General features: G+C 46.2%; 1 protein-coding gene across 3 annotated transcripts in view; it reads right to left on the bottom strand.

Moving 5' to 3' along the window:
• The window catches only part of RWDD2A (RWD domain containing 2A), a 45,216-nt gene that overhangs the window by 26,366 nt on the left and 1,330 nt on the right, over positions 1 to 17,520 (bottom strand). For all 3 annotated transcript variants that reach the window (XM_068281551.1, XM_068281550.1, XM_068281554.1), the window contains exon 2: positions 8,883 to 8,940. Coding sequence is in view for 1 of the 3 variants with exons in the window: in XM_068281550.1 (XP_068137651.1) it covers positions 8,883 to 8,940 (58 nt within the window). In the remaining 2 variants the exon portion in view is untranslated. The remainder of the gene's footprint in view (positions 1 to 8,882; positions 8,941 to 17,520) is intronic.

Here is a 17,520-nt window from a genome sequence, read left to right as displayed (position 1 = left end):
GAAAAAGAAAAAAACACAAAAAATGGGCCAATACATTGCAGTATTTAACTTACTAGAATAAAAGGCAATAAGGATTCTACTCACTCAGGTTGGGTTGCTAGAGGCAATCACAGTTGAAAGCCTGTGGAGAATTATGTCTCCATCTGGATAATTCTGGGTTCTTCTCAATGTTGTCGGTCGTTGTACAAAAAAAATGAAACCGCTGGAAATTAGATCATGGGGAGAGCCCCTAGCTAGGTGATAGATAGTGGAATGAGTGGGAGGAGGCACACCAGGGTATTTGAAACTCTTGAGGGCTCGTTTCCACTATTGCGTTGCGAATCGCCGCGGTAAAAATTCGCATGCGGATGCGCATTTCACATGCGGGTGTATGCGAATTTTCATGCGAATTCGCATGAAAATTCGCATGAATGACGCTGTATGCGAATTTAACCATGGCAGTGCCGGTGTACATTTACATTGATTTCCATGCGAATTTGCATGAAAATTTGCATACCAAAGCCGCAGGCGATTTCCCTATTAAATACATTAGCAGCGATTTGCATGCATTCCACTCGCAGGCGAATTCTGCGGCTCTTTTGTGCGTTTTTTCACCGCTGAAAAAAACGCACCTCAACAACGCTACAGTGGAAACAGGCCCATCCACTTGCATTACATGTGCGAATCCGCATGCGTTGGACGCATGAGGATTCGCGATAGTGGAAACGAGCCCTCAAAGTTGTGAAAAATTAATTATCTTACTTTGGATGAGGAATGGATTTGTACAATAAAAAAAGGTTTGGGACCCAAATGATGACGCGTTGCACGGACCTTAACCACTTCTTAAGGTCATTAAAACAGTGATAGACAAAACACTGTGGACTTGGAGTGCCTGTTTAAACAAGATAGTTAATCTTTAACAACATTAAAGAGCTTCAAATACCCTGGGGTGCCTCCTCTCATCCATTCCATATATTTATGGAGTATGTGTGTGTATCTGTGCGAGTGTGAAATTTGTGTACACATTGAGCATGTTTTTGCAAGGTGTGTATATGTTTGTCTCTGTGTCCATTTCACATATGGGTGCTCTGTATATACATTTTATGTCATGTGGCTGTGCATGCTTATAAAGCATATGTGAATACATTTTCTAGCTGCTGTTGTGTAACTCACTGAGAGGCGCATGTGTCATCAGTAAAAAATTAATTCCGTCATGTGGTAATGTAGGGCTGCGGAGTCTAAATCATTTTTGGGTTCTGAAATTTGAGTCGTAAAAAAAAAGTGTTCCAACTCCTAAAAAAATTTAAGTTGTGATGAAAAAAAAGTTTCAAATGTCCCATAATTTAGTAGGTTTGGCAAAGCAGTGGCCAGAAACGCAGGAACCACGCACTGTGTGGTCAACACATAGGTGTGTGCAGGCTCTAAATAAAACCTGAAGGTTTTCATTTTCTTGTACTTTGTTTAACCTCCTTAACGGTAATCACAAGTTCAGCTCGGGGTGGAAAAAAACATGCCAGGAGCAGTAACCCCGAGCTGAACTTGTGGTAGCCGTCAGGAGGTCTATGCGAGCAATATGCGCAGCGGGCGTTTTAACTCGCCTCCCGGGGGATCCCGTCATCGGCCACCATTCTTCTTCCTCTCCTTCTAGACTCTGCTTCCCCCTGGTGAAATCACCATCTGTTGTCATGACGACAGCCGGCAATCTTACTATAGGGTTACAGCGCCACTCGGAGGATGGAGGGAAAACTGCAGCGCTGGATTCCAGGGAGGTGAGTGAGTGCTGGGCTGCTGCCAAACTCCCTAGCAGCATCATTTTCTTCCTGGTTTTAGGATCTAAAAGCATGCAAAAAAAATTGCACTGCTTTTAGACTCTAAAATCTGGAAATGCCAAGGGGGTTAAACTGGCTGATACAGTGGAGTGTCGATTTGCTAGCCAGCAGTTCTATGGGTAAATTACGTACATGCATTCCTTTAGTGAATATGTAAGGCTAGTTTCACACTGACACATTGCAACAGACACTATTTTAAAGTCCTAAGGTGTTTACACTATACATGGGACTCTGCAACGCACAAACCACAATGTGTTGCTACTAGCACATATGTTGACGTGCATAATACACATGCATTACAACGTAATACGTGACACACACTGTCAATGACAGAGAAAAGTATAGCATATGCACATGTGCATTAAATGCAACATTAAAAGTCATCCAATTTGAAATATAGTTTCCATCTCTGCCTGTGTTACACTGCAGGCCATCACTATTGTTCTTTCTGCATTGCTTTGTGTCATATGCAGATTAAAAAAAATGCAACACCCCAATGTAAAACCAGCCTATAATACATTAGCATAATAAAGCATACCTGAAGCGAGAGGTATGTGGAGCCTGCCGTATTTCTTTCTTTTTAACCGCTTCCTTTCCCACGGCACGAGTGTCTGTGTCCCTGAAAATCTCACCTGAGCTCCCAGGGTGTAGATCCTCTTCCCTGCCTGTGCGCGCCCATCGCACATGCACCTGGTCCCCCTTGGTAGTGCACAGGTTGGGGTACAGGAACATATGTTCCTAAACTGAATCCAAGTGTTTAAATTGAAATGGTTGCTGTTGCAACAAGCAACAGTAAACATTTCCTTGTAAAAATGAGAGTCACTGTCATTTCCTGTTGGCTGGAAAGCAGCTTGAGCTGTGTTCCAACCAGACAGGAAAAATGTGGGGGCATCTACAGGGTTGGCCATTTATATGGATACACCTTAATAAAATGGGAATGGTTGGTGATATTAACTTCCTGTTTGTGGCACAGTAGTATATGTGGGGGGAAAACTTTTCAAGATGGGTGGTGACTGTGGTGGCCATTTTGAAGTCGGTCATTTTGAATCCAACTTTTGTTTTTTCAATAGGAAGAGGGTCATGTGACACAACAAACTTATTGGGAATTTCACAAGAAAAACACCAGACAACAACAAAACAAAAAGTTTAAAAGTGAGCTAAAACTAACATAACCTTCAATAAAAAAAAAACCTAATTTCCCTACTATTTATTACCCATACAGAATCATTTTTGCTTTTGTGCACCAGTTATTTCCTGTGTACAAGTTCCCAAAGCACAGTTTATCTTCTCTGAAAGACGCAATTGTATTTTTTTCACAAAGCTACTATATTTATATATTAATATATTAATCTTGTGACTATTTCTCTCCTTTTTGGGAAGGGACCCCCATTTAGCGGCGCAATAGCGGCGGTTTAGCAGGGGCACACATGCCCCTGCTAACTATGAGCTCTGAAGCGAGATTTATTCTCGCTTCAGAGTCTCTTTAAGGCTTAACACACACCATACAATCTTAGTTGTTCAATCTTACCACTTCCATGTAGTATAAGAGCCTATCCAATCAATCATTCAAGGTATTTTAAATCTTTTGGCCCTTATACTACATAGATTTGGTAAATCTGTACAACTAAGATTGTATGGTGTGTGTTGAGCTTAAGGATCAGATCCTTTTTCTCCATTCAGACCACTGCAGCTTTCACGGTTTATTGCTCGGTCATACAACCTACTATCTAAATGAATTTTACCGCCTTTTCTTGTCACTAATACAACTTTCTTTTGGTGCTATTTGATTGCTGCTATGATTTTTTGTTTTTATTATACCGTATATACTCGCAAGCAAGCCGAATTTTGGACCCACAAAAAGTGGGTCAAAAGTTGGGGGGGTCGGCTTGCTTGCGAGTGATGTGCCTGTCCCCCCGCTCCCCCTGCCCTCTCCCACCAGCTCCCCTAGCTATCCTGGGCACGATACTAGCTATCCTGGGCACGATACTAGCTATCCTGGGCACGATACTAGCTATCCTAGACACGATACTAGCTATCCTGGGCACTATACTAGCTATCCTGGGCACGATACTAGCTATCCTGGGCACGATACTAGCTATCCTGGGCACGATACTAGCTATCCTGGGCACGATACTAGCTATCCTGGGCACGATACTAGCTATCCTGGGCACTATACTAGCTATCCTGGGCACTATACTAGCTATCCTGGGCACGATACTAGCTATCCTGGACACTATACTAGCTATCCTGGACACTATACTAGCTATCCTGGGCACTTTACAAGCTATACTGGGCATGATACTAGCTATCCTGGGCACGTTGCTTGCTATCCTGGGCACGATACTAGCTATCCGGTGCACTACCCTGGGCATGATACTAGCTATCCTGGGCACGATACTAGCCATCCTGGGCACGATACTAGCCATCCTGGGCATGATACTAGCTATCCTGGGCACGATACTAGCTATCCTGGTCACTATACTAGCTATCCTGGGCACTTTACTAACTATACTGAGGCACTACCTTCCCATACTGGGCACTATACTAGCTATACTGGGACACACTGGGGGGGATCATGCGGCCAGCATTTCCTACCCCCGGCTTATATGAGGGTCAATCATTTTTTCCTGTTTTTTTTCAGGCAAAAGTTGGGGGGTCGGCTTATATGCGGGTCGGCTTGCTTGCGAGTATATACAGTATTCATCAAAAAAGACATGCATTTTGTCAAAAAAAATGATTTTGTTTTTACTTTCTGTGCTGACATTTTTCAAATAAAGTAAAATTTCTATATACATTTTTGTCCAGATTTATTGTGCTACATGTCTTTGATTAAAAAAAACCCATTCAGTGTATATTTATTGGTTTGGGTAAAAGTTATAGCGTTTACAAACTATGGTGCTAAAAGTGAATTTTCCCATTTTGAAGCATCTCTGACTTTTCTGACCACCTGTCAGGTTTCATGAGGTGCTAAAATTCCAGGATAGTATAAATACTCCCCAAATGACCCCATTTTAGAAAGAAGACATCCCAAAGTATTCACTAAGATGCATGGTGAGTTCATAGAAGATTTTATTTTTTGTCACAAGTTAGCGGAAAATGACACTTTGTGACAAAAAAAAAAAAAAAGTTTCCATTTCTGCTAACTTGCGACAAAAAAAAAAAATCTGCCACGGACTCACTATGCTCCTCTATGAATACCTTGAAGTGTCTACTTTCCAAAATGGGGTCATTTGTGGGGGTGCGTTTACTGTTCTGGCATTTTGGGGGGTGCCTAATTGTAAGCACCCCTGTAAAGCCTAAAGGTGCTCATTGGACTTTGGTCCCCTTAACGCAGTTAGGCTGCAAAAAAGTGCCACACATGTGGTATTGCCGTACTCAGGAGAAGTAGTATAATGTGTTTTGGTGTGTATTTTTACACATACCCATGCTGGGTGGGAGAAATATCTCTGTAAATGACAATTTTTTTTTTTTATTTTTTTTTTACACACAATTGTCCATTTACAGAGAGATTTCTCCCACCCAGCATGGGTATGTGTAAAAATACACCGCAAAACACATTATACTACTTCTCCTGAGTACGGCGATACCACATGTGTGACACTTTTTTGCACCCTAACTGCGCTAAGGGGCCCAAAGTCCAATGAGTATCTTTAGGATTTCACAGGTCATTTTGAGGCATTTGTTTTCTAGACTACTCCTCGCGGTTTAGGGCCCCTAAAATGCCAGGGCAGTATAGGAACCCCACAAATGACCCCATTTTAGAAAGAAGACACCCCAAGGTATTCCGTTAGGTGTATGTGAGTTAATAGAAGATTTTATTTTTTGTCACAAGTTAGTGAAAAATGACACTTTGTGAAAAAAATAATAAAAATCAATTTCCGCTAACTTTTGACAAAAAATAAAAACTTCTATGAACTCGTCATACACCTAACGGAATACCTTGGGGTGTCTTTTTTCTAAAATGGGTTCCTATACTGCCCTGGCATTTTAGGGGCCCAAAACCGTGAGTAGTCTGGAAACCAAATGTCTCAAAATGACTGTTCAGGGGTATAAGCATCCGCAAATTTTGATGACAGGTGGTCTATGAGGGGCGAATTTTGTGGAACCGGTCATAAGCAGGGTGGCCTCTTAGATGACAGGTTGTATTGGGCCTGATCTGATGGATAGGAGCGCTAGGGGGGTGACAGGAGGTGATTGATGGGTGTCTCAGGAGGTGGTTAGAGGGGAAAATAGAATCTGAGGTCGTTCTGAGGGTGTGGGCGGGTGATTGGGTGCCCTGAGGGCAGATAGGGGTCTGATCTGTTTGGTAGCAGTGACAGGGGGTGATTGATGGGTGATCAGTGGGTGATTAGATAGCAGAAGAGTTGTAAACAATGCACTTTGGAGGTGATCTGAGGGTAGGTCTGCGGGCGATCTGATGGTGTGGGAGGGTGATCAGATGCCCGTAAGAGGCAGGTTAGGGTCTGACCTGATAGGTGGCAGTGACAGGTGGTGATTGATGGGTGATTGACGGGTGAATGACAGGTGATTACAGGGGAGGATAGATGTATACAGTACACGGGGTGGGGGGGGGGGGGTCAATGGAGGATCTGAGAGTGCAAGGGGGGGGGGGGGGGGTGATCAGGAGCCCCCAGGGGGCCAGGGGGTAGTTTAGGGACTAGTTAAAAAAATAGTGCTGACAGATAGTGACAGGGAGTGATTGATGGGTGATTAGGGGGGTGATTGGGTGCAAACAGGGGTCTGAGGGGTGGGCAGGTCTGAGGGGTGCTGTGGGCGATCAGAGGGAAGGGGGGGGGGAGCAATGTGCTTGGGTGCTTACCTGCGTGGCTGCAGCCTGCCCTGGTGGTCCCTCGATCACTGGGGCCACCAGGGCAGGAGGCAGCCTGTATAATACGCTTTGTATACATTACAAAGCGTATTATACGCTGCTATGGCGGCAATCTGGATGCTAGTAACCCGCCGGTGCTTCCGAACGCCCGGCGGGTTACTGCACAAGGGCGGCGGAGCCTGTTGCCGGCGCCTGATCGCGTCACGCGATCAGCGCATAACCACGCCCGCCGCCGCCACTGCCGCCCATCGGCTGTGGGCGGTCGACAAGTGGTTAAAGTGAACCAGAGACGAAGCACCCTCATGTATTTTACCATATATATCAGTGGGAACATTAGAGAAAACACCTACCCTGCTCTGTTTCATTTTTAACTGTTCAGCTTGCTTCTTATCAGCCCTGATAAAATCCCCAACTGAGCATTCAGTCTGGCTTTGCTCAGGAATCATTATAACTGAGTCATTAAAGCACAGCCACAAGGGGGCAGGCTTGGGCTTGAAAAGACAGAGAATACAGACTCCGCTATAATAATTCCTGAGCAAAGCCAGACTGAGTGCTCAGTCGGGGATTTTATCAGGGCTGATAAGAAGCAAGCTGAATAGTTAAAAATGAAGCAGAGAGCAGGGTAGGCATTTTCTCTAATGTTCCCACTGATATATATGGTAAAATACATGAGGGTGCTTCATCTCTGGTTCACTTTAAAGGGAAGATTCAGGGAGGGATAAAAAAAAATCCATATCCACTTACCTGGGGTTTCCTCCAGCCCGTGGAAGGCAGGAGGTGCCCTCGCCGCCGCTCCGGAGGCTCCCGGTCGTCTCCGGTGGCTGACCCGACCTGGCCATGCCCGGCTGCCAGGTTGGGATCTTCTGCGCTCCAATCTGCGCCTCACGGGGGCGCGCTGACGTCATCGGACGTCCTCCAGGCTGTATTGCGCAGGCGCAGTAGTTCTGCGCCTGCGCAGTACAGCCCGGAGGACGTCCGATGACGTCAGCGCGCCCGCGTGGAACGCAGAAGAGCCCGTCGTTGGAGCGCAGAAGAACCCGACCTGGCAGCTGGCCTGGCCAGGTCGGGTCGGCCACCGGGAGCCTCCGGAGTGGTGCCGAGGGCACCTCCTGCCTTCCACGGGCTGGAGGAAGCCCCAGGTAATTGGATATGGATTTTTATTTTATTTTTTATCCCTCCCTGAACCTTCCCTCTAAAGGGGAACTGAAGAGAGGTATATGGAGGCTGTTATGTTTATTTGCTTTTAATCAATACCAGTTGCCTGGCAGCCCTGCTGGTCTATTTTTCTGCAGTAGTATCTGAATAAAACCAGAAACAAGCATGCAGCTAGTCTTGTCAGACCTGACTTTTAAAGTCTGAAACACCTGATCTGCTGCATGCTTTTTCATGGCTAATAGTATTAGAGGAAGAGGATCAGCAGGGATGCCAGGCAACTGGTATTGCTTAAAAGGAAATAAACATGACAGCCTCCATATACCTCTCTCTTCAGTTCCCCTTTAATGCTAGGTACACACCATTCAATTTCCTGTCAGGTTAACGAGTCGAACTGATGAATTCCAATAGGTCTGATCTGCTCCTGAGTGATAATAAAATTGATTTTGTGCAGTAGTAATCTGAAAATCGATCCAGTTGTTGGTTAGGAACAGATTAGACATGTCAGAAATTATCATTTCCACCCGTCGATCTGATGGGAAATTGAATGGTGCCTACCGAGAATTACTGTTTGAATGTTGTTGTGCTCCCAATTTTTTTCTCCTAGTAGGTTTTATACTGTAATTAATCAGAGAAGAGATGCTGAGTTTCATACCACTTTAAAGTAGAACCGTAGTGGGGGAAAAAAATTGCCTATACTGTAATTTACAACATTCACTTATAAAATTATGTAGTCAGTGTTTGCACATTGTAAAATCTTTCCTCACCCCAATGTACTGTCTGTAACTTATCACCATGTGGCCACATGTTCAGCCCTGTCAGTTGATCTCTGCATTTACTGAGAGTTGTATGCACAGAAGGAGATATTGCTTGCTTGGCAATAGGAAACAGACATTATATCCCAGAATGAAATGAGGTTCACAGACAAGAAACTGTCAGGGTCATGACATTACACTGTGGGAGGGTTTTTTCCATAACATTAGCCATACAGATGTCCCTGAATGGATACAAGGAGTTTTCTGCCCCCCCCCCCCCCCCCCCCCAAAAAAAAAATATGTAAAAACAGTTTAATAATAAGGTAAGGGATTGCTTACCTAAATTTTAATGTGCTTTGTGGGCAACAACATCCACTTCTTGAGTAAAATAATGTGCCTAGAAAAATAATTAAGAAATGCTAAGGGCTCCACATGTAGCTTATTCTTAAAATTAATCAAATTATAATCATTTATAATTTTGCAATAATATCAATATATCAATGCAACCATATATGAAGGCTGGTGTCCGGTGCAATGTTACTGATATTGGTATATTGTGCATACAATTAAAGGTCTTCAGTGGTGGCAGTGTTGCATCAGAAAATGAATAAATATTATGCATTATAATTGATAGGTGAACTTATCAGTTACAGTATATAGTTCATACGAATATAGCTGTAGGATGTGACCATAAATCCATAATTACCATCTTTCCCTAATTATGACCCATCTTATATTTCAAGCATGCTTGAAATATAAGACGACTCCCGAAAGTAAGACCTAACTGCGCTCTCTAAATCCCCCCCCCCCTCTCCCCGCTCCTGAAGCCAATTTACCTCCCCTGCTTCTTCCCCTCTCTTCCAGAAAGTCAGATCCCCCTGCGGGCTGTGGCTAACGCTGTGCATAATTCCGATCTTACACCAGCAATGAAGGCAGCTAAACTTGAACAGTAACAGAGCCTGTGTACAGGAAGTGATCTGTTTACTTCCAGTAGAGGGTAGTGCTGTTACTGTACAACTTTAGCTGCCTCCACCGCTGATTGGTGAGGCTCTGCAGCTCAGAGCCCAGGCTGAATTATGCACAGCGCTAGCCGCAGCCCGCAGGGGGATCCGAATTCCTGGAGGAGAGGAGCAGAAGCAGGGGAGGGTAAATCCGTTGCAGCAGCTGCTGCGTGGTGGCGAGGGGTGGGTGGAATGTTATCTGCTACTTATACTAGCTTTGGGATCTGGCTATATACTCAGGGATCTGGCTATATACGTGGGAGAAGGTGGATCTGGCTATATACTAAAGGGGGATCTGGCTACCCCCACAAATATAACACCTCCCCGAAAATAAGCCCTAGCACATAATTTTAAATATTTTAGAAAAATTAATATAAGACAGTGTCTTATTTTCAGGGAAACACGGTACGCATCCACAATCCTCTATATGGATGTCTGATTTTATGGTTACATTTATGAACCAATTAGAACATTCTTACAAATATAAAAATATATGCAGCATTTATATTAAAATAAAGCTATTTGGTTCTTAAAGGATACCAGACCTCAAATTAATATGAGAAACGGGGGGAGGGGGTGGAGCAGGCATGTATGGTGAGCTGTCCTGATGCTCATCGCTCCCCCCATTCTCCATTCTGCCCCTCCGATACTCCTAATTGCCCTCTAGCACCCTCTTCCTGCTCAGCCAGGTTGGCAATCCCTGTGCCTGTGCAGGGCCGCCTAAAATGTGCTGAAAAGACCCTAAAATACCAAAATAATCAAACCGCCAGGGAGGTTTAGCAATACCAGTTACCTGGCTGGCCTGCTGACCATCTGCCTCTAATTATTTTAGCCATAGCCCCCGAACAAGCATGGAGCAGATCAGGTGTGTCTGACATTATTGTCAAATCTGAGAAGATTAGCTGCATGCTTGTTTCTGATGTTACTCAGACACTACTGCAGTCAAATAGATCAGCATTGCTGCCAGGCAACTGGTATTGTTACCAGGAAATAAATATGGCAGCCACCAGTTGTACTTTAAAGCAGGGGTCCCCAACCACCGGGCCGCGGCCCAATACCGGGCCGCAGGACACGTTGTGTTGGGCCGCGGTCCCCTGCCTCACTGTAGTGCAGCCGCGGTTCACTGGCAGCTGCGGCTGTAGCTTACAATAAAATGTATCGATCGTACCCGGAAGCCTTCAGCCAGTAGACAGAGGCTGGTCCCCGGGTGGCTCAGCCAATACAAATCACTTCCTCTGTCCCACCCTCCCTTCCTACCACAAGCCAATCAGTGAGGCTCTGGCACAAAGAAAGGGAGAGAGGCAGCCAATGAAGCATGCCCACACAAAACCCGGCTAGTTCAAGCAGCCTGGAAGAGTGAGGCAGCCTAGTCCAGGAGGAGCCCGGCACAGTGAAGAGTCAGCTACCGTTATTCCCTCAGTCCTGACCCTGCAGTAGCGAGGTAATTTTAGCTTGCTTTCCAAGATTGGAATAAATGGGGAGACGAGCTGCAATGCTTGAGCTGGGAGGAGACACAGGCAGTAGGAGAAGGGATTTGTTTAGCTCTGCACTTTTTCACCTACGGTTCAGAAGCACACAGAGCAGACATACAGCACACAGCACACGCTGCCTCAGTGACAGCCTATCACTCAGCATGCAACCATCTGCTCTGGTTGCTTCTGAACTGTAGGTAAAGTGCAGAGCTCTCACTGACAAACCCCCTCACCTATTCCTGTGTCTCCCCCCAGCTGGCAGCAGGATTTGGTTAGCAGTGCTGCTTATCCCATTCTATAAGCTGGGGTCTGTGTCTCCCCACCCCCCTGTACTGCCACTGACCTGTTTATGTACTGTCTCCTCCAGTTAGTTCAGTGCTCCCATTTCTACAATAACAGAAGCACATTGCTTGCAGCCTTGACTTGAGCACCATATATTTTAGAATCAGAGATTTTATACTTACCTGGGGCTTCCTCCAGCCCCATAAGCACCACTGCCTCCCTTGCTGTCCTCCCGTGTGGCTCTGTTCAGCCACAGTCAACCCCGGTAATCTGGCTCGGTTGCAAGTTGGGCTCTTCTGTGCATACGCACCTATGTATGGGGCTGGAGGAAGCCCCAGGTAAGTATAAAATCTTTCTGATTTATGCTCTTGAATACATTTTCATCTGTATACACACTAGCAACTGATGTCACCCGTCTGGGATCAGGATTTGATCCCCTTGGGCGACTTCTCTGGGCCGGGCTGCACACACGTCTCAGTTGAGTAGCTGATTATGCGCTGTGTTGCTATGGAGGGGGCGCGGAGGGACGTTGAGCAGCGTGCTCGATTTCTCTCCATCCCGGTATGCCGGGCCTTGGAGAAAATGTCTTGCATCAAAGCGGTCCTCGGGTCCGAAAAGGTTGGGGACCCCTGCTTTAAACAATACCAGTAGCCTGGCAGTCCTACTGATCTCTTTGGCTGCAGCAGTATCTGGACCACACACCTTAAACAAGCATGCAGCTAACATAAGAAACACCTAATTACTATGGAGCTACATATAGGAAGGTAACGGGGAACTCAGAGCAGAAATGGCCAGCAGGCCACAAGCACTTAGTGTACCAGAGCCGAAGCTCGGGTACAAAATGAGATACTTAGAGGAAAGCTTCAGGATCCTATTGAGGCTTTCCTCGGTGCTCTGATGCCCCCACTAACTGAGCGTAGCCCCCCCCCCCCCCCCGATGATTAGCGATAAGACATTGTTGCTAATCTTATCGGGGCCACGCAGCTCCTCTTTCTGCAGTGTGGAGAAGTAGCCGTGTGAGACCTCCTGCCTAGTAAGCCAGAGCCGCCTGCTCCATGCTACTACACATGCAGGTTCATACGGACGCACTGCTGGAAGCGGAGCTGTGCGGCCCCGATGTCGAGAGCTCAGCAACAGCAGTGTTCTCCCCAGAGCCATTTACCAGGGCGCGCCGCCCGGCTGATCTCCTCTGAGCGCCCGGGTAAATTAGCCCTGCTCTTTGCATTTCTTAGTGATCAGCGTCGGCCGTATCAGTGCAGCCAGCCGCTGTCACTCAGAGACGCTATCTCCGCCCTCCTCCTCAGCTCCCGGCAGTTGTGTGGAGGGGCGGGGGAATGCAGGAAACGTCACACAGCTCCTATGAGCACTGAAGAGAGGAAGCACGGCTCTGAATGTTCAGCCAGACGCTGCCCCCCTGCTCACTGTACTCGCAGCTCAAATGAGAGAGCACACAGCTCTGATCTTTGTGGAATGTTTTGCCAGACGCTGTCCTCTCTCTATACTGGTCCAGCCGCAGCGTGTTTGTGTGTGTTGTGAGTCTCGCTGGTGTCTAATGGAGGAGGGGAGCTTCTAACTCAACTTCTGCCAGTCAGAACTTAACGATACTTGACCCCTTTACCCCATGATTATCCTGTCCTGCCGCTGCTTTTCCCAGCCCTGATTAACGCCAGAAGTGTCACTGGTGTAAAAGAGCTGCAGCTTGGGGGGAGAGGAGAGTGAGCCTGTGTGCAGATGGCCACCACCCAGGGCAACTGCAGACAGAGACACAGGGTGATTAGTGAGACACCCTGGCCCCTTTACAGCCACAGCCAGCAATATCTTGTATGACTGACAGTGTCACATTAGAAACTGCAGCCAGGTTCAATCTGCAGTTTTGAAAGTGAAACCAACAATATTCCCCCCCATGTTTCCTATATATATTGGTGGTGTAAGTGGGGATATCTGGGGGGGGGGGAGGGGTAATGCACATGCAATTTCCCACCTAATGCCACCCAGCATAACATTCCCCACCCGGCTACTTTTTCATACCACCCGGCTGGAAAAAATTTCTGGGGAGAACACTGAACAGGGAAAGTCAGACTACAGAGGGAAGCCTCAATAGGGTCCTGAGGCTTCCCGCTCTTCAGGTTACTATTTTATTTTGATCCGTGCTTCAGCTCGGGATCGCTTTAAACGGCATGGACAGCTCGGGGGCCAGACTTTGGACACCACTGTCCTACAAGTACTCTTTAAGGCCCGGTTCACATTAGCGTTCGCTATCCGGATTTTCCAGATCTGATCCGGACCGCATACTGTACAAACGGAACGTACGTTCCGCATAGCAATGTAAAGTCTATGCGGACGTTCACACGTGTCCGTTCCGTACAGTACGGAGCCGGACCGGATCCGGACTCTTTTCCAACATGCGCTATTTTTTGGGTCCGGATCTCCGGCCCACGCACCCGGACCGGAGCCGGACCTGAGCCTGACAGCACCATCCGGAACACAGAAACCAATGGGGAACGGAAGGCACAGAACACACTGCCTACAAAAACCTGAAGTTCTACCCCACTTCCTAGGCGTATCCAAGCGGTCATTTCGGATGGGGACACATGGGCCAAGCATGTCTGGAGTGGAGCAGCAGTGACAGACGTGCTGGAGCTGTTTGGCAGAATGTCGGAGGTGGAGGTGAGGCCTGCAGCGGAGGAACCTGATTCTACAGGTGCATCTTCTGCTGACCCCAACATTTTTTTATTTAAATTTAACTATTTTTTGCCCACGGATCCGGATGGCAGCCTGATGCATGCCTGATACAAACGGACCGGATCCGGATCGGAACCGTACGGTTCTGATCAGGATCAGGTCAGGATCCGATCAGGATCCGGTCCGTTTACGTGCCAAAACGCAAGTGTGAACAGGGCCTAATATGGAGCATCCATTTGTACTACTTTTGTCCATAAAGCTAAAAGGAGTTTTTCTTTTTTTAATTAAAAAATATATATATATATTAAAGTCAATTTAAATGGACATATTTTTGCATTAAACAATACTGTGAGGGCTGTTGCACACCTAAAAGAGTTAGCGTAATTGCAAACGCTAGCGTTTTTTATGCTATTTTTCAGACAAGCGATTTTCTAGTTATGCCTAGTGATTTTAGGAGCATTTTGGTATAGAGATTTTTTATTTTTTGTACAGTCTGAGCTGGAAGTGAACAGCTTTTCTGAAAAAAAAAAAGTCTGGAAAATCACTCTGTTCAAGCATTTTTTAGAGTGATTTTCCACTTTCCTATACTTAACATTGAGGCTGAATCGCCTCAGAAATGCTGCAGTTTGCATTTGCACATGGGAAAAAAAAAAAAAAAAAAAAAAAAAATCACATTGCTGTGGTATGATCCATCCCATTCAAATACATTAGCCAAGCACTTTTCAAAGTGCAAGCGTTTTAAAAATCGCTCATAAGCACTCTAGGTGTGCACCAGCTCTGAATTTGACATCTACAGGAAGGATAAAGTGCTGTCATGCATTATTATGCAGTAATCATGTGTTGCTGCTCACAGTGAAGACTTGCTGCAGGTTTCTATTGGGAGTGATAACTCAGGGTTACTGCTGCTTGGACAGAAGGCAGATTTCCTTAGTTTTTCCACTTCCCAGTCCGACAATGATCGGGCATATGTAAAATCAAGATTTTCACTCCTCAGGTTCCCACGTTTTCCTCCGTCAAGCCGTGGCCAGCAGCTTGGGTGCCATTGTGGAGTACTAAAGGTATAGGACAGGAGAACAGCTGTGCAAGTGTCAATCTGAAAGGAATATACAAATTCAATGTCACCATCCACATAAATCCTTTGTCTCCACTTAAGGATCAGAAAGTCGGGATCATGGACACTCCAGGATATCGCATAAGTCCTCCAGTATGAGCCATCACATTAAACAAGTAAAAAAAAAAAAAGAAGACATTGAGGGAATCATAGCGCGATCAGCTAAAAGATCATTCCCCTCCACCTCTGGTGACACCTCCACCATGCTCTACTCCGCCCCTGATGAGTCATCATTGACGAAACGCGTTGGGCGGAGCTACGTCCCACGCGACCGGCAGTGGATGCGGCTCAGAGAGCGCAGAGGATTCTAGGCAGCGTGTGTGGAAGCGACACCCGGGATTTGCCTATACACTTGTACAAAGCGCTATACCTCCGATGTTTGTGAGTGCAAATCCATTATTTTTATCTGTCTAATAAATGGTTTTACGCTATATGAGGCTGTTTTAGTTTTAGTGACTGACGGATTAGTGTGAGTCTATGCGCGCCCCCACAAGTGATTGAATCCTACCTCTGGAGATATTGGAGGCCAATTGGGTGAGTGTGGGCACATTGGGGGAGTGTGTTCCTGCACAGAGTAGAGCACGGTGGAGGTGTCACCAGAGGTGGAGGGGAATGATCTTTTAGCTGATCGTGCTATGATTCCCTCAATGTCTTCTTTTTTTTTACATGTTTAATGTGATGGCTCATACTGGAGGACTTATGCGATATCCTGGAGTGTCCATGATCCCAACTTTCTGATCCTTAAGTGGAGACAAAGGATTTATGTGGATGGTGACATTGAATCTGTATATTCCTTTCAGATTGTGAACTTTGAGCGCGGTCATTTTCATTTATTTTAGATATCTTGCACTAATACTGGCAGTTGTGATCAGCGCACCGCATTGTTGCATGTTGTTTCCATTAGCGCATGTTTTGTGATTTTTATGAGCTGTGCAAGTGTGCTGACACCCAGGCTGATAGCCACTGCTTGATGGAAGAAAACATGGAAACCGAGGAGGGAAAGACTTGTTTTATATATGCACAATAGCGTGCACCTTTTATCCTTCCTTTACATTTCTCCACTAGCCCACAGTATTGGAGCTGCACTGCCTGACTGATCTGATCACGCTGTACTACATGATTTTAAACCTCATGCACTTGCTGTGCATTTGACAGTTTACCTGAAGCTCAGGATCAATCAAACTCCTGTAGCATTGCATGTTACAACGCCATTGTACTGCCAGAGTACAGATAGACACCATAGTGCCCTTTTGGGGGACATAGATGGATTCCCCACTCCATTGAAAGTATTAATGGTGTCCAGTCCAAACACGTCAAAAAGGCCTGACCGTGTAGAGCACATTAGGTGAGCAGTGGGGTATTGCACTGCAAGCAACTTTTCACACTGCTTACTGTGCATGGCATTATAATGCAGCAGACACATACAATGCATCAATGCTTTGCATGTGCTCTACACACGTCCGTAGTGGCTGTCCACAGTGTAGTGCAGCTCACATATGTCTGGACAGGAGAGGACACGTAGAATAACATTTGGTCTAGCTACACCTGGTCCAGCTCCCATTTTCACATGGTGGTGTTGCGAGCTGTGTTTTCTCCTTAAAATAACTAATACCCCCATCCTTCAGACAGGCTCTGTAATTTGTACTGCAATTAAAAAATTTGCCAGGATAAAAAAAAAAAAAAGTCAAAAGTACAAGACAAGACAAGACAAATAACATTTATATTGCGCTTTTCTCCTTGCGGACTCAAAGCGCCAGAGCAGAGCAGCAGCCACTAGGGCGCGCTCTATTGGCAGTAGCAGTGTAAGGGAGACTTGCCAAAAGTAGATATTCCCATGTTCGCTTTACAACACCAGTGCTGGCTGGGACCCTCTTCCTCTAAGCCTTCCCACGAGCTGGTCCACACTAGGTCCGGAAACGTATCCGTGGCTGCGTTTTTCAAACCTGATGAAAAACGGAGTCGCGGATACTAATGTTTAAAATAGCAGCAGTGTTCTCCCCAGGCTCTTTTAGCCGGGTGCTCCACCCGGCTAGATTTGGTGACCACCCGGCTGTCATCGGCTCACCTCCTCCCCTCCTCCTATGTTGTAAGCAGAGTTGCCCTGCATTTTCATCTCGACCCACCCGCCTACTTTTTCCTGCCACCCGGCTACTATTTCATGCCACCCGGCTGGAAAAAAATTCTGGGGAGAACACTGAGCAGCCAGCCTCACCCAAGTAAAAAACGGATCCGTCTGCGTTTGCGGGGATCCGTTTTCAAAACCTGAACGGAAGGTCCGGACCTGCTGCATTTTCACGCAACGGATCAGGACCATGGATACACGCAGGGGTAGTGAAAGCAATGAGAAAACGCATCTCCAGCTCCACAGGCAAAAAACGGATGTGAAAACGGATAGCCTGAGCTTTATGATTGGCCCAAAAAATCCTCCC

This window comes from Hyperolius riggenbachi, chromosome 4, assembly GCF_040937935.1.
Source record: "Hyperolius riggenbachi isolate aHypRig1 chromosome 4, aHypRig1.pri, whole genome shotgun sequence".
Taxonomy (NCBI): domain Eukaryota; kingdom Metazoa; phylum Chordata; class Amphibia; order Anura; family Hyperoliidae; genus Hyperolius; species Hyperolius riggenbachi.
This window is presented reverse-complemented; position numbering and strand designations above follow the sequence as displayed.